General features: G+C 38.1%; 1 protein-coding gene across 4 annotated transcripts in view; it reads right to left on the bottom strand.

Annotated features, from left to right (window-relative positions):
* EPB41L3 (erythrocyte membrane protein band 4.1 like 3) overlaps nucleotides 1-25,974 on the bottom strand; it is a 140,503-nt gene that overhangs the window by 7,157 nt on the left and 107,372 nt on the right. The window contains exons 12-22 of one of the 4 annotated variants that reach the window (XM_032785956.2): nucleotides 22,924-23,141; nucleotides 18,437-19,000; nucleotides 14,243-14,296; nucleotides 12,338-12,373; nucleotides 12,106-12,171; nucleotides 11,476-11,664; nucleotides 4,421-4,495; nucleotides 3,912-4,013; nucleotides 2,314-3,039; nucleotides 1,688-1,810; nucleotides 801-1,193 (exon numbers count right to left, since the gene is read on the bottom strand). In XM_032785956.2, coding sequence (XP_032641847.1) covers nucleotides 801-1,193; nucleotides 1,688-1,810; nucleotides 2,314-3,039; nucleotides 3,912-4,013; nucleotides 4,421-4,495; nucleotides 11,476-11,664; nucleotides 12,106-12,171; nucleotides 12,338-12,373; nucleotides 14,243-14,296; nucleotides 18,437-19,000; nucleotides 22,924-23,141 — 2,546 coding nt within the window. The remainder of the gene's footprint in view (nucleotides 1-800; nucleotides 1,194-1,687; nucleotides 1,811-2,313; nucleotides 3,040-3,911; nucleotides 4,014-4,420; nucleotides 4,496-11,475; nucleotides 11,665-12,105; nucleotides 12,172-12,337; nucleotides 12,374-14,242; nucleotides 14,297-18,436; nucleotides 19,001-22,923; nucleotides 23,142-25,974) is intronic. The other 3 variants (XM_075062947.1, XM_075062948.1, XM_075062949.1) reach the window with 3 other exon arrangements.

Below are 25,974 nucleotides of genomic sequence, written 5' to 3'. Positions count from 1 at the left end.
TCCAGGACTGGCCTTACTGGTGGGCGACGGCCCAGGATTCTGTGATCCAGGGGGATGCCATGCTCAAAAGGAAAGGAGTGAGGCAGGCTTGGGATGTGAGGCTGTGGAAGGGAGTCAGGCAATGGGGAAGAAAACAGCAGAGTCTGGGGGCGATGGAGGGTTGAGGAGCCCAGGGAGGCAGCGGGAGCCAGTGGCACCAAAATATAAGTTTGGCCAGGGCGCCGTTTTCCCTAAGGCCAGCCCTGATGTTGTTGATAATGGAAACCAGCAACAAGCCTCAGAACTGCCATGCAAGAAAGAAATAAGAGGAGAAACAAACTGCCCACTATAAAGATGTGATAATGTAATCTAATACCTGTGTATGTTTTATTTAACTCTTCATCAGTGGAGTTAATTTAGTCCAATATTGTATACATTATACCAGTGATAATCAAACCTCAGTGGGTCAGGAACCAAATTAGAAATCATCATTAGCCAAAAGAGCCACAGCAGTGTAAATTCATTGTTTCATTTATTATATATATACACACACACACGCGAGTCTGTGTGTGTCTTATAAACATATATATATATATTTTCCTCACAGCAAAATGATTGACCAAGTATTCTACAATTGGTTAATAATATAGCAAAAATATCCTGATTGGTTAATAATTAAATCACATGGTGTTTTAATATCATGTGCTGCAAAGAGCTGCGGGAGACTCATTAAAGAGCCACATGCGGCTCTCGAGCCTCAGTCTGAGTATCACTGCCTTATACTTCAATGCAGAAATAACTGATTATTAATAACTAGTTACCTCAAAATGAGGTTTTCTTTCCAATGTATCAGAAACATGGACTGTTGCACTCTGCTCCTCCTCTTGCTGATGAGAAGCAGCAGCAGCAATTTCTTCCTGCTTGGTTACAGCTTTATCAGCCTCCTCCCTTTTTTCCTCTTTAGCCCTCTCAGTCACAGCTGAACCCTCCTTTCCTTTCATACTAGAAGCAACAGCAGATACTGCCTGTGCCATAGCATCCAGCTGATCTCCAGCCAATTTAACAGCATCCCCACTTGCATGCACATTCGTCACATATCTCTCCTCGACCAGTACAGTCTCCTGCACAACCTTCTTCACTGAATCCTGATATGGCTGAACCTCTTCATTCATTTCGCTGACACTTATCTCCTGGCTGGTCTTTGTTTCCGTTTTCTGTAGGGAAATGGATCTAAATGTCAGAAGTGAAAAATAAAACTTAACCCAGCTACTAATGCCAATGTACTGTAAATATAAGTAACAAATGATATTAAAGTTTGCCATTTTGTTTCTCCTGAGTTGCTTAAGTTTTTACTTTAAGGTAATTATTATAGCAAAAACACACCATGAATCAGCATTTAAAAAAGGGAGATGAAATCTCATACTATCCTTTTTGTTTGTATCAATGCCCTAGCATTCTAAAAGCAAATAAAATATCCTGTAAAATGACAAAAGAAAAAAAAGGAATAGAACTTGATTTTCTTGTGAGGTTTCTAGCTGTGATCTAGCTTAGGAAGTAAAAGGCACACCAAGCATTTGCATTAATATTAAACATGCAGATTCTGAAATATCTATCAGTCAAACACACTTATGTGCAAATATAGGGAACAAAAGAAAAAAAAATCAGTAGTGTACAGTTAAAAAATTCATAGATGGAATCAAACGGCCACCTGAGCCCTGCTATGTGAAGCAGAAGTAACCTCTCCTATGAACTCAGTTGGTTTTCTTGCAGACTCTAATAAACTGAAGATATCTGAACCATCCAAGGTTTTTTCACTGGAGGACTGTTTAGTCTAAGTGGACAAAGAAATGCAGAGTCATACACAAAAGAGAGACAGACACACATACACAGATATGTTAATTGACAAAACTCTAGGCTGAGACAGAGGAAAGGAGGATAAGGTTGCAAGGACACAGACAGATTGAAAACAGGAAAAGAATGGGAAAATAAATGAGCACAAATCTGTAATGACTATAAGCAGTAATTTAAAAGCATACTTGTTAGCACTGGGATTTACTGGTTCAAGCAAATCTCCCCCCCGCCCCATTACAAGCCACAGCAGCAATACTACATTTCAGCAACATGGATCTCTAAATAAATTTGAAAAGTTTAAAGCATTATAATGCCTGCTTTGGACTGTGGTACTGATTTAAATCATGAGAAAAAAAAATAAACTGGGTTGGCTATTGTCAACATAAAGCCAAGCAGCAAGGTAGGGTAATGTGAGGGTATTGCCTAAAAAAAAGTCATGCTTTAATCTTTAAATTGTGACACAAGGTCAAAGTCACTTGTTACCACTACTCTTGATGCAGACGACTCAGAAACATAGTGAGCAGTAGCAATGGTAAATGGCTGTTCTCTGGAATATCTCCACTCAGACAGGCTCTTATCTTTCCGACCAAATGCCCCTGCTTTCAGAGCTTCACTGTCAAGGTGTTTTTCAGCTCTGCCAAACTGCAAGCTTCCCAGTGTACTATGAAAATCCTGGTCCATCTTTTGTGCTTTCTTCAAACTTTCCTCTTCAGGACTATGCAACTGAGACTCTGCTTCCTTTATAGGTGTCAAAGATTCGGACAGCTTTCTTTTTGTACTCTGTACATCGGATCCCCTCCTTGCTTTTTCATCTGTGATGGGCTCTAGAATTTCATATTCAGCCACTACTGGAATGATTTTCACAGATTCTGGCATTTCCCTCTCCATTTTTTGAAATGCTTCTAGTGATGACTGCATTGTTTTCTCTCCCTCTTTAGCTTTACTTGTCATGGTTACAATTTTCCCGGATATAGTGTCATAGGACTTTCCTAAGGTGAACATTTTCTGTTTATTCTCCTCTTTTGATTGTATTTCATTTTCCAAGTCCTCAAAGCTTTGCATTTCAATGGTACTGGATTTTAATATCTCAGGTGGAATGTCACCAGTTTTACTGCGCACAGTCATGACTTTGTATGTCACAATTTTTTTCGATTCACCATCAACTACCTCAGTAGGTATTTTGTCTACAATAACCCAATCCTCAGTGCCCTATATTTGAAATATAAAAGCTACATTAGATTATCCAATTGCTTATTTGTGTTTTAGGAAAACTAAAATATTAAAACTTAAGAAATTTGACGTAGCTATTTTGAGAACATGTAATAACTGTACCAGGTACAGCAGCAATTGAACTTATAAACAGCATCACTGTTTGCAACGTCAAATCTGCAAAAAGTTTCTTTTGTGACCCCCATTTGAAGCTATTTATAACTCATTTTAGGCACAGTCTTACTCTGATAACTTGCAGCTGAGTAGCATTTTAAAAAAATAAATACATCTGACTGGCTGTTTTTGAGTAATCCTGGCTGGCTATAAGCTCATGCACCATAACAATGACCTTTATTTTAAAGAAATAGGGTAAGTTATAAAAATAGGATAATTAGCCCATTCAGTCACTCCCCCTGCTCCCATGCAAATATTATTTTGTGAAAGTATTTTGAGGTCTCAGGACAGCACATGTGAGTTTCCTTGATTTTATGGGAATAAATCAGACTCCCTTAGTACTATTTAAATTTAGCTATGCAGTATATTAAATATCCTGAGTGTTGTGGATTTTGTTTGAACATAATGAAAAAAATACAAATGCAACGTGCCCGTATACACATACAAGTATGCTACGTGATCTAGTTTCAATTAGGGTGACCAGACAGCAAGTGTGAAAAATCAGGAGAGCGTGTGTGTGTGTGTAATAGGAGCCTATCTAAGAAAAGGACCCAAAAATTGGGACTGTCCCTCTAAAATTGGGACATCTGGTCACCCCAGTTTCATTGTACACAGTGTCCAATTATTTATCCCTACAATAGTTTAATTTATTCAACTAAACCAATCCACTGGATTAAATAAAATTAATTAAAAATAACCTCTAAGGATGATGGAACACTTTTCTGGAAAATGATTTGATGAGAAGTAACAACAGTGCCAGCAGATTCTCCTTCCTGCAGCTTCTTCGCTATCTCCCTTGGCTAATGGAAAAACCAGTAAGAATTCAAACTTCATCATCAAGATAATCTGAATTCACTTGACACCATAAAGGAAATTCATTCTAATGACAACAGTGCCTCACGCACTGTAACATTTTCAGTGAGACTTCTGTACTCTGCAAAAGCATGCATAGTTAGTGAATTCTCCCCTCCCCCAAACCCATTCACCCAAGGCTGTTAATCACAGGGAAACAAATCTCTAGCAGGCAGACAAAATCTTTGGAGGGTACTTGTTCTCTGTCCCCAGCATTCTGCCCACAATAACATAACTACTTCTGGAGCATTTTTTTTACATAAAGTTGTGGCTTTGAAAAGGAAAACCATAGCAAAAGAGTAACTCTGTGCCAGCCTATTTGATTGCATTTTAAGAAAGTATGTTTTGTTTTTACCTGCAACTCCAGGAATGTAGTACTTCCCTTCTGCAAAAATGTAAGTTTTTCAGATTTTTCTCTCTCTTCTTCGGTCTAATGAATAAGAGAGGGCCAGGGAGCAGACAGTTTTAATAACTGGAATGCATTCTTATTCCATACCATATACAAACTTATCTATGTTTCATACATTTCTAATGTATAAGCAAACCATTCACTGCCAGACTATTTCATGTGAGAAACTAGCAAACAGAATTAAATAGGAATGATTGTAGCAAAGAACTTTCCAAGCAATTTATTATTTCCAAGCAATAATAAATAAATAAATAAAATAAAATAAAATAAAATAAAAAGTCCAAGAGTATCTCTTTGCTCAGGACATACAGGTGAATGAAAGATAGACACTGGGATGGATTTTAAGCAGCAGGCTACAACTTTATTAACTTACAACTGGGTACAGATGGTATATAACCACCCCATCTCATATACCAGACATTTAACGGAGTCTACTGTGGTGTTACAGGGCTCCCACCATATAACCAAAACCAACTTGTTCCACATGGCCCAGCCCACTTCTGAGTCCTCTCACCCACTCCCCATGACGGGGATAGAGGTTTCAAATTGGGGATCTTGGTCTGTGTAAACTTAGGTCTCATTTACCACTGGTAGCTGGCCCTTTTAGCCTTTATGCACATTGGACACAGGCTGTAAATTGTGACAAACTAAAGATTCCTAAATAATCCCTTACTAACAGACTTCCAAATCCTATTCTTCTGTTCCTGAACTGTGCCTCCACAATGATGCAAGGAAAGTGAAAAACCCTTTGGAAACTAATCGTTTGGCCCAGTGTGGGGAAAATTCTGATCCCCCAAAAGAGTGATTGGTCAGACCCATCCCTTCCTATCCAGCATTCTGGAAACAAAACTCACTGTGGTTACAGCTAAAGGCAGGGAGGGGAAAGCAGATGAAGAGGCAAGAGGCTTGTGAAGTCCAAGGGAAAGTTTAAATTGTTCGGCAGGATGTGGATGGACCAATCAGCTCCCAGTCCCCCCACACCCCAAAGCCAGCCAATGAGAGGCAAGAACCCCAGGAGGTGGGACACGGCTTCTGCATCTTTGCACATGAGTTTTACTTCATCAATACCTTCTACGAGGGGTCCATCCCCTTTTCTGGTCCAAGCAACATCCCACGATCTCACTTGTTGAGACGTGGGTGGGGACATTTCTCGGACATGCACTCTCCCCTTCACTTCTAAGGCAATGCATTTTCATGACCAAATATCCCTCGCAGTGTGATGAGGGAGAGAGGGAGTTGTGGAAAAATGCCCATCTACTATAACATCCAGTGTATTATTCTTTATTATCTTTTTTGCAAGTATTATTGCTGAAGTGATAAAAGGGTAATCATTCAACAGTTAACGTGACATGTATTCTACATGTTTTAGTCACTTGAGAAGAATACAAATTTTAACAATGAAAAAACAGACAAAATAAGGAACATTTACAAACTATGCATGGAAAGATAACTCACTGAGCTTCAGGAAACAAACAGCTACTACTGGCTGAACCTCACTGACAAAAGCTCTGTGTGTGTTTGTTTTTTAAATCACATTTTCCTATTTTTTAAAATGTGTCTTTTGCCAATTGTTGTGTGAAACTGACTAATGGACTATACATTTCCTTACAGTAATCCTAGGTGTTACTTTTAACTGTACTAAACAATTCTTAAGTGAGATTTAAGTAGACTGTATTTCTTTGAATTGATTACATTATTTAAAAAAAAAAAGTGAAATTGGATGTTATCAAAACTCATATTAATATATCGTGTTCCAGAGGAACCATGCAATTTATTTAAACACCATACATTTCCAGCACATAGAATTATGTTATTTTGTATCAGTCAATGCACTAGAGAGATCAGTGGTATTTAGTCTAAGTAAATGGGGCCATTATGACTTAATTTACAATACAAATCACAAAAATTAGTAGAAGCAGCAAAGAGTCCTGTGGTACCTTATAGACTAACAGATGTACTGGAGCATGAGCTTGCATCCGGATGATGTGCATCCGACGAAGTAGGTATTCACCCACGAAAGCTCATGCTCCAGTAAGTCTGTTAGTCTACAAGGTGCCACAGGACTCTTTGCTGCTTTTATAGATCCAGACTAACATGGCTACCCCTCTGAAAAATTAGTAGGTGATACTAAAAATTAATACCTCCCAGTTTCCTGTGTCAGATGTTACCAAAGGGGTCAGTAGAGGGCCTAGAAAAATTTTAAGTTAATAATAATTTAAGGACTGATTTGGGGAAGACTAGGGTAACACCTGGGAAATGGAGTGCTGAGCTGAATGAAACTTATTATGGGTCAGATTGTGATAACCTGACTCCTGTTGAAAAACCCCGTTAAAGTCAGTAGGGCTAACAGTAGAGAAAGATTCTACTCTATCTGAGAAATAATATTGTAATCTGACCCTATCTGACCGAGAAATAATAATAAAAACTATCTGAGGGAAGACTGTTGTCATGAGACAATTCTCACAGCATCTGAATACTCCTTGACCTTCGTCAATCTGGGTACACTTGTATCTTCTCCTCCCATTTTTGCACTGGCTGTGGGTTTCCAAATGGAATCTGAGGTATTGATTTTGATCTATAAATTGCTTGGAACCTGCCTGATAGACACCCACCTCTTTGGGCAATACTTGAGCAGGAATCCTTTTGGTTTATAAGAGAGGTAGGATGCTGAGATGTCATGGTTAGTGAGGGCCCTTCGTCTTTGGAATTCCCCCTCTCACCATTGGTCCAGAAGAGCCCTCACATCTGTGCATCTTTAGAGCATTTTGCTGAACCTCATCTATTTGGGTGGATTTTGGGGAGAACTGAGGTGCATAATGTTGGTGAAATTGGGTGGCATGTAGGTTTTGAGAGAGTTTAGGTAGTTGGGAGGGGAATGGCTGTTTTTGTGGGGAGTTTGTTTGCTACTGCTGGTTTTTTGTCTTACACATGGGCTTGGGCTTTTATTTTGTTACGGTGGCTAGAGTCTCATTGCGTTCAAAACAAAGGGATTTTTAGTTGCTTATACATTTTTACCAAGCCTCTCTCTGTTGTATTTGGGCACATTTATCAAAATGACAACCAAAACGATTTCTATCAAATAGTAGTAAGAAAAAAAGCCATTTCAATAACCACCTCTTCCATTGATAATAAATATTTTCCCAGCCACTGATTTTAAAAAGCCAAGGTAAACAGATGAGTCTTGCACTGTATCCCAGAAGCCTGCCAAACTGAGACTCTGGTATAGTGCGATTTCTAAAGCCAAAGTTGTCCATCATGAATGCTTTGTCATCTGCTCATAGGGATTCATCCCTTGGGGAGGACAGCAAGAGCATTCCTGCTAATTGCAGGTACCATTGATGTACTGACGTAACAGATTACTGTGACTATAAAGATACTGCCCCATTCATGAAGGTGTCATTAGCTGCTATTCTAAGTATAAACTCTGAGGATTTTCTCAATCCAAAGGGGACACAATCTGTGCTCTTATATTCATGTAAACCATCAATGAAGAAATTATGTTTTATAGAAGAGGCATTCAGAGATTTAATACATTTAATGTTGCTTGGTTACCTTTATATGGATTAAACTTTATCTGATGTTAGACAGTGTGATCTCTCTTTGGGAAAAAGGAGTTAGTTTAGGCAATGTAAAGGCAGAGAAGTTACTGCACCACATTGTTAGAAAAAGGGGTTACTACTTACTGCAGAACTGTACATAATTTACTTTGTAAGGCCACACCAAGTTCAGCACGGTACTTAAGCACCTGCATAGTTTTAAACATTTGAGTAGCCCCACATAAATCAATAAGATTATTTGCAAGCTTAAAACTACCAATTGTGCTCTATACTTTCTGAATCACAGCTTAAATACAGTGTTTAGGAATGATACCTTTTTACTATACTGGAACTGGATTCCTACTACGTAGCTGCATTTTTAGGAGACTCTTCCCTAGGCATCTGTAGAATATCAATCACCACAGTGTCTAAGCACTGCATATATTGGATACAAGTTGAAAGATCCTTAGAATCATTGCTTTCTAATTCCTGGTTTAGGCTTCCTTACAAGTCTGTGATTGTTCACAATCCCTGAATGCATTGCCCTGATCTGTACAAGCAGTTCCTTGTAATATTTGGGATCCAGGGCTTTTCTGAGTGAGAGTGTTTCTCTCTTCAGGTGTTCAAATAACTGGAAGCTGAGGAGTGTTTCCAAACATACAAGTGCAAGTTTCTCCATATTTTCCCTTTACCGTCTGTGACAGACCCAGACCAGTAGGGTATAGGAGTCTGGTAGCACTGGATGAATAGTTTTCTGTTCCCTGAGTGATAAAAGCAGGGGCTGCCCTAGAGCAATCAGGAACCTGCTAGAACCAATTAAGACAGACAAGCTAATTAAGACACCAGGAGCCAATTCAGAACTTACTAGAATCAATTATGGCAGACAGACTAATCAGGACACTTGGTTTAAAAAGGACCTTCCACCAGTTAGTGAGGGGGTGTGCAAGGAGCAGGGAGCGAGAAGATGTGCTGCTAGAAGAGTGAAGAGTTCAAGCGTGATCAGGCTTCAGGAGGAAGATCCTGCAGCGAGGATAAAGAAAGTTCTGGGGGGAGACGATGGGGAAGTAGCCCAGGGAGTTGTAGCTGTCACGCAGCTGATACAGGGGACACTGTAGACATCTGGTATCCATAGAGCCCTAGGCTGGAACCCAGTGTAGAGCGTGGGCCTGGGTTCCCCCAAACTCCTGATCGGACACAGGAGGAGTTGACCTGGTCTGTGAGCAACACCAGAAGGGAAGGTCTAATTTGGAAAGGGATCTGGCCTGTCCCTGACCCATGAGGTAGGACACAGAGACTGCGGGGATTGTTCTCCATTTCCCCCACATTGGCCAGTGATGAGATTAGCTGAGTGAACGGCAGGTTTGAGCCTCTATCAGAAGTGGCCAAACTGATGGCTGCCGTGAACCTCCGAGGTTAGCAATTCCGCCAAAAAACGCAGGACCCACTGTCATGAATATGAAGGGTAGGGTGACCACCTTTCTGTATATAGTGGTATGGGGTCCCTCCCTATGGGGCCAGAGGCACAAAATCCTCTTACCAGTAAAGGGTTAAGAAGCTCAAGTAAGCTGGCTGGCACCTGACCAAAAGGACCAATAAGGGGATAAGATTTCTGCCTTATGCAGAAGGGCTAAAACAGAACAGACAAACAAAAGCCTCCGCCCCGAGATTTGAAAGTATCTTGTCCCCTTTAGATTGCGATTTCCTCAGAACAGAGAATGCCTTTAAGTGCTTGGTAAGCACCTAGCACCTAATGGAAGTGACCTCAAATAAAATACACAGAGGGTAATAGGGTGATAAAGAATAGCCAACATGGATTTGTCAAGAACAAATCATGCCAAACCAACCTCATTTCCTTCTTTGAAAGGGTTACTGACCTATTGGATGCAGGAGGGGTGGGGGGAGTAGTACATGTGCTATATCTTGATTTTAGTAAGGCTTTTGTGACACAGTCCGAAATTACATTCTCATAAGCAAATTAGGGAAATGTGGGCCAGATGAAATTACTATAAAGTGGGTGCACAACTGGTTGAAAAACTGTACCCAGAGAGTAGTTATTAGTGGTTCACTGTCAAACTGGGAATGTGTATCCAGTGGTGCATGGCATGGGTCAGTCCAAAGTCCAAAACTATTCAATATTTTCATAAATGACTTGGATAATGGAATGAAGATTGTGCTTATAAAATGTGCAGATGACATCAAACTGGGAGGGGTTGCAAGCACTTTGGAGGGCAGGATTAGAATTCATAACAACCCTGACAAATTGGAGAATTGGTCTGAATTCAACAAGATGAAATTCAACAAACGTTAAGTGCAAAGTACTTCATTTCAGAAGGAAAAAATCACATGCACAACTACAAAATAGGGAATAACTGGAGAGAGGGTAGTCCTGCTGCAAAGGATCTCGGGGTTACAGTGCATTACAAATTGAATATGAGTCACCAATGTGATGCAGTTGCAAAAAAGCCTAATAATCATTCTGGGGTTATGTAATGGGGTTTGCAAACCCCATACTGAGCATAGGCAGAAGGCAGAGGAGAGTCTTTCCTGCTTATAGGCAATCAGGCTGACCATACCCCAGCACAGTTGCTAAAACTGCCAATCATGGAAACACGCACCCACAGATTGGACCAATAAAGAAAATGAGCCCAGCTATATAGGATGGAGAACAGAGAGAAAGGGGGTAGAAAGGTCTGGGATAGAAGAGGGGCAACAGGTGGCCTCTGAGAAACTGACAAAAAGAGACTGTAGGCCTTGGAGTTTAATGGCTGGTAGACTCAATTTAAGTTAAGAATGTATGGACTGGTCTAATTGCAATAAATTTAACGGGACTAGTTAGGAAAAAGCTGGGACCCCTAGAGATACTGCACCAAGAGCAATTGACAGATATAGTAACAGGAGTGTGTATGGAAGACAAAGAAGATAATTTCCTGCTCTACTTGGTACTGGTGAGGCCTCAGTTGGAGTACTGTGTCCAATTCAGGACGCCACACTTTAAGAAAGATGTGGACAAATTGGAGAGAGTCCACAAAAATGATAAAGGTTTAGAAAACCTGACCTACAAGGAAAGGTTAAAGAACTGGGAATGTTTAGTCTTGAGAAAAGAAGACTGAGGGAGAGTGGAACCTGCTAATAGTCTTCAAATATATTAAAAGATTGTTATAAAAAAGACTGATCAATTCTTCTCCACGTGCACTGAAGGCAGGACAAAAAGTAATGGACTTTATTTGCAGTACGGGAAGATTAGATCATTTCTAACTCTAAGGGCAGTTAAGTTCTGGCTTCCAAGGGAGGCTGTGGATTCCCCATCATTGGAGGTTTTAAAGAACAGGTTGGACAAACATCTATCAAAGACGGTCTGGGTTTACTTAGTTGTGCTCCAGCACAGAGGGCTGGACTTGACGACTTCTCATGGCCCCTTCCAGCCCTACATTTCTATGATTCTGAGTCTGATGAAAAGGCACTGACCTCTTCAGGCACAAGTGGTTCAATCATAGGAGCTTCCTCCTGTCTTGTAGCAAGCCGAACTGGAGATGTCGAAAGCCTCTTCTCCCATTCGTTAGACACTGTAGTGTCTGTAGAGGTTTCCAAGAAAGTTCGTTTCAGTTCACTTATATTGGTTTGGTGTTTCATCAGGTCTTGATTTTTGTCTAGCTCCTGGATAATATAAAAACAAGGGCATTTTGTAACATTCACCTAAGCTGCCAAAATGTAAAAATCAAAATGTGTAAATTGGTTAGTGAAGAAGATAGTAAGTATTTCAGGGGATCAGGGATCACAGCACTAACACAACACTTGTGAAAATGTGATATTTTGAAGGATAACTCCACAGAAAATCTAGTTCATGTGAGCAATAAAATACTGCTAAGTTTACCCATATACACTATAAGCTATACTTGATCAAGAAACTTTGAACATGTATACACATATATTTATGGAACAAGGTAGAGAAAGCCATCATAATCTGAGAAAAAATAGCCATTTAATTTATTAGCAGGTGGGAGTACACAGTTCATGCATCATAGTGCAGATCCACAGGTTTACCACTAAAACCAACACACATGTACAGTACATGCACTGGTATATACCAATACCAACCTCTAACATAAGATTACTATGTTTGACATACACATTTTCACCCTTTATTCGCTTAATCAGACTATTCTGAAAGAAGTGAAAAGAAAGGGAAAGGTAAGGGACACAATATTCAAAGGATACAAAATGCAGTTCTATTCATTGCTTCACAAAGACTTGGCAAATGGCATGCTGAGAGATATGAACACTGCGGACATCCACAATTCAGTAACGCACATGGCCTTCCATTCTGTACCTGTGCCTTGAGATCTCCATCTTCCTCTTGATCCGACTGCCAGCATAGGAAAGATTTGAAAACAAAACCTTACCAACACAAATCAATGTAAGGTGAGAAAAGCTGATCTGTCTATTTTATAATGCTAACTTTCCACTGAGAGTGCTGGAGAAATGGGTGGACACATTTATCAACCCAACCTTGCATGGTTCTCATATCTCATACAAGAGCCTTCTTTTAAACTTGCTAAATGTGAAAAAAGGATATTAAAACTTCATTTTTCTGTATGTCTGTGTGCTCAAATATTCACAGATCCTCTATCCATTTATGAGCCAGCATTCAGATTTCCTACTGAGATGTAATATTGTATTATACTTTAATGCTAATAGTAAGAGCTTCAGATCTACATGACTCCAAGAGTTTAAAAGTTATAAATAACGGTCTACTAGCAGGCTCCTACAAACTTCGAAGCAAGGTGACAGTGCACAATGCTGCATACAAAGCTGGAACATCATCTAATTCCATAAAATGCTATTTCACTAATTTTATTCATTTGCTCTCTGCCTCTGTGAGTGTTTTTATATACACACTTTAGCTATATTATGTATACATTGTCTCTGGATCCACTTACAGGAACTGCACTCTGGAATGGCACCTACTCATTGGGATCCTAAATTTTCTGAAGTGACTGATGATTTCGGTTGCTTCAGTTTGTGAGTGTCCAACTTGAGACATTTGAAAATCAGGCCCTTACTAGCTGTCAGGTACTCAACACTTTCTGAAACATCGGTCCCTAACAAGACACGATGTTGGGAACACAAAAGTTCAGGGTTCCAAAATCTCTACTTGTGAAAATTTATCTTAAATGTTAAAATTTTAGATGAGAAACACAATACAAAATTCTATTTTTTCTACTGGCATCAACATTCATAATGTCCGTTTCATAATAGGTTCTGCTGATTTTTGGGCCACTATTTTCTTGTTGATATTTTTAAATTTACTCTTAATTATTCAAATAACTGCAAATTCTGTATTTGACATTCCCATTATCACTTAATTCAAGTTTACTGTATTTACAAGCAAGATCTGATTGCCATTGATATGCTGCATACAGAATATTTCCCTGATGGTGATTTTAATTATAATTTGAAATAGTGGTTGGATCATTTTGAAACCCTTTAATAATGTATGTGATAACACTGTGAGGCTTTACCTCATATTGTATCAAATTCAGCCCTGCTGTATGCAGCTGCAACTCCATTAACGCCATAGAAGTTACACCCTCTTCACTGGAGTTGTAATGGGGCTGAATTTTGTGTATTCAGTATATATACTATATTGCATATGTTTTTAGGGTTTTGTTTGTTTGTTTGTTTATTTGAGGAAGAGGGCTAAGCTATTTGTTTTCATCCTCTGAAAATAATACATGTAACAATACATGTATTATAAGTGTTACATGTTAAACAGAATTCAAGGCACAGTTTCAGATATGATTGAGGAAACTTGAGTACATTCCAGGAGGAGAAAAATTCTCCCAGCAGAAACTTTTGAATATCTTTCTGTTCTCCCTTTTTATACATTTAATTCTCCTTAACATGTTCGTCTTAAAAACAAGATAACACAACCTCAGTCAGCATTACAGCCCAGGGAAACAGCATTTGTTCAAGTTATTTTACCACCATCTGTTACCTACACAATACACAAAGCAGTTTAGCCAAATTGCCAAACAGAAACCCAAAATAAAATGACTCTAGAATGGATGTTTGAAACTTAAGGAATCAAATAAACTTTTCAACACACACATATACAGAAAGGTATCTAAACTGCAGCAACAGAGGCACAGAATAGAGCTAATATACAGGATCTGAGAGAGGTGAAGCTATATGCTACATTCTTTGGTAACTATATGCTGGTGACTGTACAAACCTCTGTGGGAGTAGTTTCACCATCAGCTGCAGTATCCGTCTGTTCACTGTCCGTCTATTTTGTTGCACAAGTAACCAGGTTCCAAGAGGTAAGCAGGAATAAAGAACAAACCCATATTGTCAGTAAATGCAGGTCACAGCTTGAATTGCTAAATCTACATCCCTGTGGTGTGGCTTTTTAAACCATATATAATTTAAAGCAGCAAAAAAAAAATGCTATATTTAATAAAACAGAACAGACTCAGAGGAAGACTCAAGGCATAACGTACACAGTATATGGCTTTACCATAACAGCTTTATTAGCCAAACAAAAGCTTATCTGAAAAAATGTTATTTGAATCACAGGTTTTCCCTCTTAAGAAAGCCAGGTGGCTTTTCAAAGAACTAAAACCTTGTAAAAATATATATGATTAACAAACTTTTCCCCCACAACACAAAAATACAGTCCTGTTAATCAATTGTTTATGCTAGTATACATAGTTACAGTGGTGTTTGGTTTTGTAGTTAGAGGGGGAAAAGAGGACAATTAAAAAATAAAATAAAAAAGCTACTTTAACAGTCACCTGACTTTCAGCCCCTCATCTGTACAGATTTTATTATTGTCCCCACATTTAAACATTATGAGGCTGTCTGCATTACCAAGGAGTTCAAAGTAGTATATAGTCATCTACAGTCCACCTATGTCATTTGTATGGCTCACCCCACAATTCTTAGTGCTAAGATAGAGCTGCTGATATTCTTTCCAATATTAAAAAGGAACATACTTACCATTTAAAAAAAGAATACAATTTTAAACACTTTTCATTCCAATTAAAAATACCGACCCTCCCTCTCCCCAAAAAAGAAACACCTCAAACCAAACCCAAGTACAAGTGGTAAAAATGAAACAAAGCACAGCATTATGCAGCCTAATGTACCCCTACTTTTTAGGCTGCACACGTAGAACATTGACACGGTCAAGTACATCTTGGAATAGACAATATGAGTGTCAATAATTTAACACGTCTAGAGTCAAATTTAGATAACTTCTAAAGAGGTGGTTGTTAAAATGGTTAATAGACTTGCAGATCATCAAAATAACAACTTTAAAAGCAAAAATTAAATATCATTAAGTACCATTAAGTCACCTGCCCTTGATGTGCATGCACAACTTTCACTGAAATCAATGAGAGTTCTTCAACTGACCAAGGATCATAAATGGTCATAAGACTACATATAAAGTAATAAAAGTCAGGTAATTTATAGTTAAGACAATACTCTTCATCCTTAAGTCTCATCAAGATGAAGAGAGAGAAAAAAGGCAACACAGTTGAAGGTATAGATGGAAGGTCACACTCAACTTTGAATTTCCTACCTTCTGTCAGTTTGTGACAATTTTAATGTTACCTTAAAGACACTTTGGATACTTCCTTCACTGCCTTTGGCTATCACTCCTTGTTTTGAATCAAGGGTACAGAATGTGCATTATTCATATGCTAGCCAGAATGGATTAAGTTATTTTGGTCTACTGGGTACATACAAAATAGTATATACAATTTTCTAGTAAGTGCGTTTGACTGGACAGGCTACTTTTTTTGTATGAAAGTTTAGTGCCAGAATAAATCATAAATCAAAATACATTGATTATAAACACAGTGTTATAAAAAGATTCTGTAAAAGGAGCTGCTAGTAAAGCAGTCATTCATTTTTTATACTAAAAGATCAGACATCATTACAATTCTATAAGCAAAACTGTTTTTGTGTTAAAAAAGTACAACTAAAATCCAATTTACACTTGTAACTTAAAAACATCTGAATAGACGAGTCCAAGTATTTTTTAAAAAAAATAAAAAATGTTCTGGGGCCAAGACACTGTAATACTAAATTTTGGCACAGATTGTTATTACAACAATTACGATTTGGAAAGAAAAGGCTATCAAGAATTTTAATCACTAAGGTGTGAATCGTGCAGCTAATGAAATATAAAGGGACAAATTCTGCCCTTGGAGAAATAGCCTGACACCGATGCACGTCTCAGGATAGAATGTGGTTAAAGAAGAGGTTTGATCAGAATACAGTCTGCAGGGGCAGGATACTTATTGTAGCTCTTAAATATGTCATGCACATCATTGGGTACACTACCGTTAGCTAAAAGTACACATTTATACAGGGAGGTTTTTTCCCCCTATTTCTTCCTTAATGAAACAAATTCTAAATGAAATATAGAAATCAGTATATAACCATGATGGACAAATCTACTAATAAAAAAATCTACACCAAGAGACAAAGCTGATGTTATTGAACTACTTGTCAAAGATTTGAAGTCATTAAAAAGCAGTGAAATGGGGGTTTAAGAGGCTCAGCAAGGCAGATTTCACTAGTAACAGAGAGTTAAAAGAATGGCTGGTTAAAATTATAGACCACCTGTAATGCTCTGAATGATATGCAGCTGCTGACACTACTGGTAGGCTAGGGGATACAAAAGAAAAAAGATAGCTATATTGTGATAAGCTTCAGTTGCTTCTCCTCTAATTTGTGACAATAACTGCTGTGATTTGTTTTGCCAATGTAATGCAGACATGCTCAACTTTAAAATGTATTAACTTTCATGCAATATTTTGAACAAGAAATACACCCTGGATTAGGCACAAGTCTGTGTAATTTGCCATATAAGTACTGATTCTGGGGTAACCATTATCACAAAAGGACTAAATTGACAAGTTTATTTTACACATTGTTATGATGATATTCCCTGTGACCATTAAGTCTAACACCAAAAGAGGTGCTCATTTCTGAAAGAAGTATAAACAAATGGATTATGTAAAATACTGCCTTATTATTATTTTTGGCTACACACTCTGCTTCTATAACAGACAATATCTTATTATGTTTTTATTATAATCATCGTCTGTAAGTTGAAATTTAATGTTATCTCAAAGTGAAGACATGAAATGAGACAGTAAAATGGATCTTGGACGCCTTTCATCCTAAATTGCAGTTTTCTTCTTAAAGACTGGAATCAAAAACATCTGAAGAAAATGTTATGGTGCAAACGGATGTAACTCTGGCATTTCATAAAAGGGAATCACAGTCCTATGGCCAAAAGTTGCTGAAACTCATGGGGCAGATTTTAAAAATCTTTAGATGAACAGAATGTGCATACAATGCAAGTCAGACTAATAACTGCATGTACAAATGGCTACTGGTAACTTATATATGCAATTATTGATTTGTGTCTGCAAGGATGGTACAATTGTATGCACAAAACAGGCATGTAGTTGTGCATCTAAAGATTCTAAAAATCTGACCCCATGCTTTTAACTCTGTCAGCACAGAAAGGGTCAGGAGTAAAATAGATACCAATTACTCAGTATCTCTTATACAATCAAATAGATTCCCTTTCTTCCTCTTCTATGTAATTACATCCAAATTTCTCACCAGAATTACAGATCTTGTTGCCAGGCAAATTGCTTTAGCTGTATTTCGTTATAAGCCATCCAGTTTACTGACAGAAAGCATTAATTTTGGTAGTGCTAATTCAAGGCAGCAAGTGGTAACTAGGACATGCTGCAGTTGCAATTGAAAAACGTATCAATGCAAATTTTCAGTGGAATGCTGCACTGAATGGGATACTAGCTGAATCTAAAGTACAGACAGGATCAAACCACAAAGACCAGATCCAGATTTTGACATTCAAAGTTTGGGATATTAGGAACTGGGGATTTTGCTTGGCCTGTTACAAAATTAAAGCCCCTTTTCAAAATTCTGACTAGTTTGGATTCTGAGCACCCCCAAAATTTGGGATAGTGTCAATTATTAGTTGTTTGATATCTAATTATGCATGCAATTGTACTTAACTACTCGTTATTTAAATAACTCATCTAAACTGTCCTTAGTAAAAACTAGTATTAACTGGATGAAAAAACCTGATTGGAAGAAAGAGTTCAGATATTGTTCTTTAGAGTTGAGTTGTGGCAAATTGTAAGTGTAATTCACTGCACAACAACTGATAAAAGTTTGAACCAAGCTGCTATCTCATTCACAGTGTTGTGCCTAACCCTGGGACCCAAGCTGCACTCCCAACATAAAAAACTCTTACATATCAGCACAGACAGAAATGAGGTTCTGAAAGTAGGACTATTGCAGCATTCTAACACTGTTTAGGACTGAAGCACTGAACACAAAACAGAAGTGTGTTCTATGCCGAGGTACACACCTCTTCCTCTGAACTGTCACTCAGGTCATTGTCAAGTGAGGCACTCAAGGAGGCCGCCTTGGGCTCCAGGTAGCAGAGGCACATAGCCAGGGGAAAGGAGAGAGTGAGAGCATATGGCACTGAGAACGAGGCAGATAGCAGAAAGAAAAATATGAAAAGGAAACAAGGCACGAGGGATGGTGATCGGATGGGAAGGTAATGCTGCACACTTTCAGGCAGGAAGTTGGTTTCAGAGAGGTTAGGGAAGGAAAGATAGCCATCATCATCCAGGAGAGCAGGAAATGACTCTGGAAGTTGCAAGGAGAAGGAAAACAGTGTTCCGCCGTTACCAGCTTTTTGTTTATAGCTGAAAGCCATGTCTTGTTCAGCAGAGCAAACTCTTCCTTTTCTATCAGAGTCTAAGTCAGACTCACCGCGTATTTGCATAATGTCTTTAGATGACTCATAACTTAATGGGTTTTGAGCATTCTCCTTACATCTCCTACGAAGCTTTGTTGAAGATACAGGGGGACCAGACTGTGAGGTTGATGAGGAATGAAATGAATCAGTGCCAAGCAAAGATGACTGATGGAAGAGAAAGAGCAGCAAACAAGGTGCAGAAGCAAAAGGACAAAAAGAAAACTGTAATTAGTTAATTTTCTTCTGTGTTTATATATACAAAACTTACAAAACAGAATTTTAACACCAAAGCTTTTCACTGAGTTAAATGAGACCAATTCTCACACTGCATGCCAATTATTAGTGATGGAGGGTTGCAGCTTACAAAAGCAACTTCTTCATTCAACATTTGTCTGTCCAGTCATACTGTAGTACACGATTTAAATAAAAGTCCTTTAAAGGAACCTTGTCTATGTGCATCTCCAGATGCTGTGGATTCCTATCTATCATAAGTACTTTCAAACATGAAGTACATGGATAACAATCACCCCCGCACCCTCCAAAAAATAAAGACAAAAATCCCTAAACCAAAAAAGGCATTGAAGTAAGGAAAAGAACTTCTAATAACTATTCTGCTTATGACAACATGACCTGCAGTCCTTACTCAGTCAAGTCAGTGGGAAATTAGCATGGGCAAGGACTAGGCACAAAGTGGGAGATTTTCAAAAGCACAAAATGTATTTAGATGTCTGTCATCTGAGATTTTGAAAATCTCTCCCAAAATGACTGAAAAATCAAGGCTTTCAATAGTCTTTTCCCAAGTCTCCTCTACAGAATATCGGACAGAATAAAATGTCCCAAAATTAAAGATGATCAAAAGTGAAAACTTACTCTGGTTTTGGGAAAAATTACTAGCTCAGCCATTGCCAGTTTCATGGACGGGTAACTCAGCAGAAAAATCATACTCAGTAGATGAACACAGTGGGACAGATCCTCAGCTAGCTTTACAACAGGTAAAGATCTGCTCAGTATATTTAAATTTCTGGTCCCACTTCTGTTTTGTGATTAGGGTCATCAAACCCATAATCAATTTGGCCACATGGAAAGAAGCCTTGCCTAATAATAAAATAATAGTTGTAAACAACTTTTCAGAAGGCCCAGGAATGGCCCTCCTCATCAAGGGCTGCACAAGTACATAGTGTGACTTCTGCATCCCTTGGAAAAAGCAATTGCATTGGTCCCAAACGGGCCACTACGTACAGGAGGTTTGGGAGCAGACTGGAGGAGGGGACACAGGATCCTTGGCTATGCAGATGCAATGTCCCCAATAGCCCCCCATTGGCTGTGCAAGGGAATACTATTGCAGTCTATGGGCTAGGGTTCTAACTACATGAGCCTTGTGGGTAAGGGCTGAATTACATACAAAGCCAAATCCCTCTGGTTTTGCGCTAGAAGACTAATTTTTTTTACCCTTTATGCACAAGCAAAAAAATGCAGCCAATACTCTTGCTAGAAAGTTCGCTCTACCTATGAAGAACAGGCAGGATTTACTACTCTTTCACTGAGATGCAAGAATGTTAGAAGGGCATTCAACCCAATATTTAAAATTTAAACAAATAAAACAAGACAATGGTGTGAGTTGCCACGAGGGAATGCACTCTATCAGTGCGCTGTGAAACTATCACATTCCCTCGTAGCCTCTCACTGGCATTCTTAAAAAAAAAAAAGGCCACTGGATTTATAATGTTTATTTATTTTTAGACACACTGGGTCAAATTCAATATGGCCCACTGTGAATAAATGAAACAGAACCAGCTCTATTACTCAACTGAGACAACTTGAACTGCGCCCATTATTACTGTGTTCCTAGACCAGTTTTCTACATTTCACATGCATTTACAGTCTTACACCCGGATCTCAAAACCAGCTCCATGTGAGCCAATTGCAAGAGAAGGGGCCTCAATGCCATATCCTACTATCACTGGTTACTGTATGTAAACCTAACTATGTATGTTAGTCGCAGGAGCTGGTCCCCTTAAGATGAACATTTACATTAAAAAATTACTGATTTTTCCCATTATTTTCCTTTAGCCTTTAGGTAATAATGCACCCAATTTCATAAAAAAAATAAACAAGTGAAAAGCATTTTATAAATTTTAGATACTTATATTTAATATAACATCAATTTTAAACATTATTCAAAATGGATTCCTTTTTTAACTATCTGCCAATAATTTTATGTTCAAGTGCTATGTTCAATCCTATACCTGCTCTGAAGTGTCCACAGATTAAATCTGGATGAAATTACTTTATTATATGTGATATATGCACACAAACATATCTTTACAATATGAAGCCAAAAGTCAAAATTTGTAAATTCTTCTTCTGAGAGTAATATTTTAATGAATTTATTTATATGCTTGGAGAATTAACATTTAGAATTTCTCCTGATATACTAGTTAGACCTGCAAGGCTTAATTCAAACTGTAAAATTCCTTATCAGAAAAGCTGAAAAACTATATACAAAAGTTTAGATTTCTTTGAATAAGAATCAAATTGAAAATTGGTTCAGTTGCTTCTTAAGGCCTGAACCATATTCCCATTTAGGTCAATAGCAAAACTCCTATGGTCCTCAATACAAACCGAACTGGGTCTTTAATAATATTTTAAAATTGCAGCCCTCTTAATTGATTACTTAAATACAATTTTTATTTTTGAAAAATAAATGATGTATTCTGGGGGTGGGTAAGTAACTTCACAAAGTCCTTCTGAAGGTCTCATTAGCAATTTCCAGCTATGTCTCCTTTGAACTGCAGCTCACCTTCCTGCTTGACCTAAGTTAACAATCCCATAGGGACAGCATTTATTTCCAGTGGATATTTTCTCCCCCACCCCATATATTGGTATTTCAATTTAGTCTTTTCCATTCACAATCCTTCTTAAAAATTAGAAAGGTATTATTTTTTAAAGAAAGCTCTAAAGGGTGGTCTCTGTTTTGGGGTACAATTTGCATGTGTACATTTTTTCCCTGAATTTTTGCACCTGTGACTTAATTGCAGGTGTCTGTTTAGGAACTTGAACCTCCAATTACTTACCTCATTGCAGGCATATCTCAGGTAGTGAGAAGTGCAAGCTCTGAGATTTGTATCCATAATTCATTTGTGGGTATAAAATGTGGAGGTGCAATTTTGTGCTTCTAAGCAGGCTGGTCCTCACCCTTTTTGAAAATGTGCTTTTTAATATGGAGTATCAAAGTTCAAGAAATGTCCCTTTGCATTATATCTTAGATACAAATATTTCACACACTATTTTTTTCTGATGTAGGAGAACAGGAAGATTGTTTGGCTGCATATTTCCTGATTCTATCTGCTTTTTCTTCAGTGCTAATCTCTGAAGTTCAGCATCTGCTCTGTTTGATTTACTTTTTATCAAGAATAGAGCAAGCTGAATTCCAGAGTTATTGGGAGAGGAGGATGGGATGTAGTGAATGACAGAAATCTATACCACATGACTAAGGAATAGAGAAATGCCAGTAAAAATAGGCTTTTCAATGCAAAACTACATAAAAGGGAAGCCAACACCCTACTAAACCAGAAAGAAACAAGCTACAGTAAACTAGCACCAAACAGTTAGGTGTAGAGAATATATGCCCATTAAGTATGTGCTGAGATATGGAATGTGACCAGAAAAAGATCAAGTGATTCTTCAAATGCTAAACTGTGCAAAAAACCCCTGAAAAATATTGTTGTCCATTGAAAAATGAATAATAACAATAAATAAATAAATTAAAACAAAAACAAAAAAGTGCAAAAGTGTAGTATGTAAATACCACTTCTTTTAGATTTTCCCTGTTGAAAGCCATATAACACTGACTGCTAAATCAAACTGTTTCTAAACCAAGTAGCAGAAAGCATGAATTAACTTTAAACACACCACCTACTCACTCTCAGAGAGTACATAGCACCATACAAAGTTTTCTTGTTATGCGTTTAATACACATTATCCTTCTTCTTATCCTTACTGAATTTTGCTTCTCTCTCTAATAATTACTGTGGTGCTCCAAGTACTTCACAGCTGGGAGAGTTAAACAGTAAACCTGAAAACATTACCTTCGTGTCATGGCGTATTGCAGAGACTGGAGTGATTTCCTCTCCTTTTTTTTTGCCCTCTTCCTCATCTCTTTCTTCCTCTGCTTTTTTCTCTGGAGTCACAGTGGTTATCAAGTTGGTTTGAGAGATGCCCTTTGTTGTGGCGTACTGGCCAGTACCAACCTCTGCAGCAGACATAGAATCCTTCATGTACATTTCATGGTTTTCATTCACTGATGCTAAAAGCAAATATAATTTAAGAGATAAAGTCTGAAATAGCTTGTTCTGCAGATCTGAGTAAAATTAGAAGCTGGGTTAGTAAAAACATTATTTTGCTGAAAACATGAAAATATATTTCAGGTATCCAAAAACATGCATATATACTTAAATAAAAGTGTTACATGCCTACTTTAAAGGTCTGGGTTGTAGAGACATACATACACACATTATTTTTCAGATGTGTGTGTATACATACACTACACTCATAATGCATGCATTATGCATTATTTTGAACTGTTAGTAAGCTGTTAAAGAGCTTACCATGATTTAACATCTGAATGAAATGCTTTGCCATATTAGTAGGTCAGGAATATAAGAAAAAATAGCTATGACTTCAGCCATGGGTAGAGGAACAAAGGAATTTTTTGAATCTCTGTCACAATATAACTTAATGCAAATCAAATGCATTGTATATAGCTGCACTGCATTACACAAAATGACATTCTTAATATAACACATGCATAACATCTGAGAAGCAAGAAACAGCTTTTCTCTCTTATTTTTATTATTCAGAATTAAAATCTGACAGTCATATATGCCCACGACCTCAAAAACAGGATGGCAAAAATAGTGTTCAGGACCGTGGACTATATATGTGAGTAAACCAAACAGAATATGGCTTTGCTCAGTATTTAGATCTTAAATGTTCAATAATCTATAAACCTAAATACTTATTAATGATTCCAAAAGAAATATCAGATTAACAAATAAATACAACTATGTGCCTAAATCCTGCACAGGAATAACTTTATGCATGTAAGCAGTTCCTAATCGAATGGGATTGCTCACACCCATAAGATTACTAGCACATGTGAAAATTTACACTAGCCCTGATCCTGTAATTGCATGCAATGCTGAATGTTATATTCAGATTTGCATTACATAACAATGTTCATGAAAAAATCTGAATGAATGCCAAAAGACCTCTGTTCCCCACCCTACTAAGTCTATCTATGCAAATTAATGTATTTTAAACCTGGCAGATCCTAATACACTCATAAGAAAGCATTTCAGATTTCTTGTCTCTTAGATGACCTGGGGGGGGGGGGAAGACTGTTTGGATATTATAAATAAAATAAAACAAACACAGAAGGGCAATTTGTGCTTGGAGATACATGCACAGCAGTCAGGTCACTAGTTGCTTGAAGCATATTAGAATTAGAAGGATCCAAATTAATGAATGATAAGCACTGTTGGCATCCATTTCGTGGGGAGAAGGGAGGGATTGTCACTAATATGTTTAAATCACAGATTTCCCCCCTAGCCTCAGTAGTCTTCATTACGTATCATCTGTGTAGCATTTCTGATATCTTTTTGTCAGCATTCATTTTTTAAAAATGCAGTCATTTCAAATAAAGCTTCTCAAAAGACTTTTTTCACGAAAAAAAATCAAAATCAAAAACCAATCATTAATGCGGGGTGAAACAGTACAGCACTAAAAACTGACCAAGTAGTTTAGATTTCTGAACAGCATGCTGGTTTAACCTAAAGGAGAAGCAGAACCTTGATTTCCATGAGCTACAGAGAAGGAAAGAGGAGGAGGAAGGAAGTAATATTAACCTATGCCATATTATCCTTTATATCACATAATCTGAATTAGTTTACGTAAAAAGCTATATCTCATATCATGCTAAGCAGCTATGTTAGACTGGAAATAAGAAACAAATGCTATTTGTTACTCACTGAAGAGAAATGATTCACCTGTGAACTTCTATCACATTCTTATGTCATTTCCACACAGAAAATTAAATTACAACCTTCATACGAAACTAATAATTCATCTAAATCTTGGAGAAAACTTTGAATGCTGGTTTGCTGCACACATACTGGCAGATGCTAGCAGCCCATGCAAACACTTCTGAACAGCTCCCAAAAGACAGAAGTACTTTGCAATGATGGGGCTGAGGAATGCAGCCCAGGAAGGATGTTTCCAGGGATATAGCCTCCAAACATTTTTTTTTTTTTTTTTTTTTTTAACTATCGTACATGCAGTTTAGTACGTCCCATACTCTGTGAAGTGTTCTTCAGAAGGGTCTTCATGAGTCCAGGATAAAAAAAAGTCATCTCTGGCAGGAATGGACTAGGAACATTCCAAGATGGGAAAGACAGCGAGAGTTTTTATCTACGTAAAATCGGACAACAGGTGTATTTTATTGTAACTGTTTTCTATTCAACCTTACATATTTCTGTTCACTATTTTTTTTTAAATTATGTATTTACCCCAGCCTTCCTCCTTCCTTCTCATGGTCCACCTCTGCATGCACACTCAGCTCTCTCTCTCACTCTTCCTCCCTCCCAGCTTAACTTCACCCACTCCATGAGGCACTCACTCATCCTCTTTTCTGGCTAGTGCATCTTCAATGTCTCTTAAAGAGAAGGGGCATACTAGGCTGGGTGCCTTTCACAATCTTCAAAAGCTAGGAAATTTGTTCTTCTCCTTCTTTGGCTGATAGAGCAAAGATCTTTGCTCTCTCTCGAGATCATCTCTTTTCCTCCTGAGGCCTAGAAAGGAAGCTCTCAGTGCAAGGGATTCTTGCTCTCCAGTGGAGATCAGGTACACCATAGGAAGCACATGGGAGCTGGGCCTCTGCCTCATCCTGTCTGGATTGCAACGTGAATGGTAAGGCCCATCTTTGTAGTTGGGAGCCAGGAGGTATCGAGAGGGGGAGCTGGTCTATGCAGGTTGCTGCTGGGAATGCCTGCTGAGATTCTTCATACAGTAGAACTTTAGAGTTATGAGCACCAGAGTTACAAACTGACCAGTCAACCACTCCCCGCACTTGGAACCAGAAG

Source organism: Chelonoidis abingdonii, chromosome 2 (genome assembly GCF_003597395.2).
Source record: "Chelonoidis abingdonii isolate Lonesome George chromosome 2, CheloAbing_2.0, whole genome shotgun sequence".
NCBI lineage: Eukaryota > Metazoa > Chordata > Testudines > Testudinidae > Chelonoidis > Chelonoidis abingdonii.
This window is presented reverse-complemented; position numbering and strand designations above follow the sequence as displayed.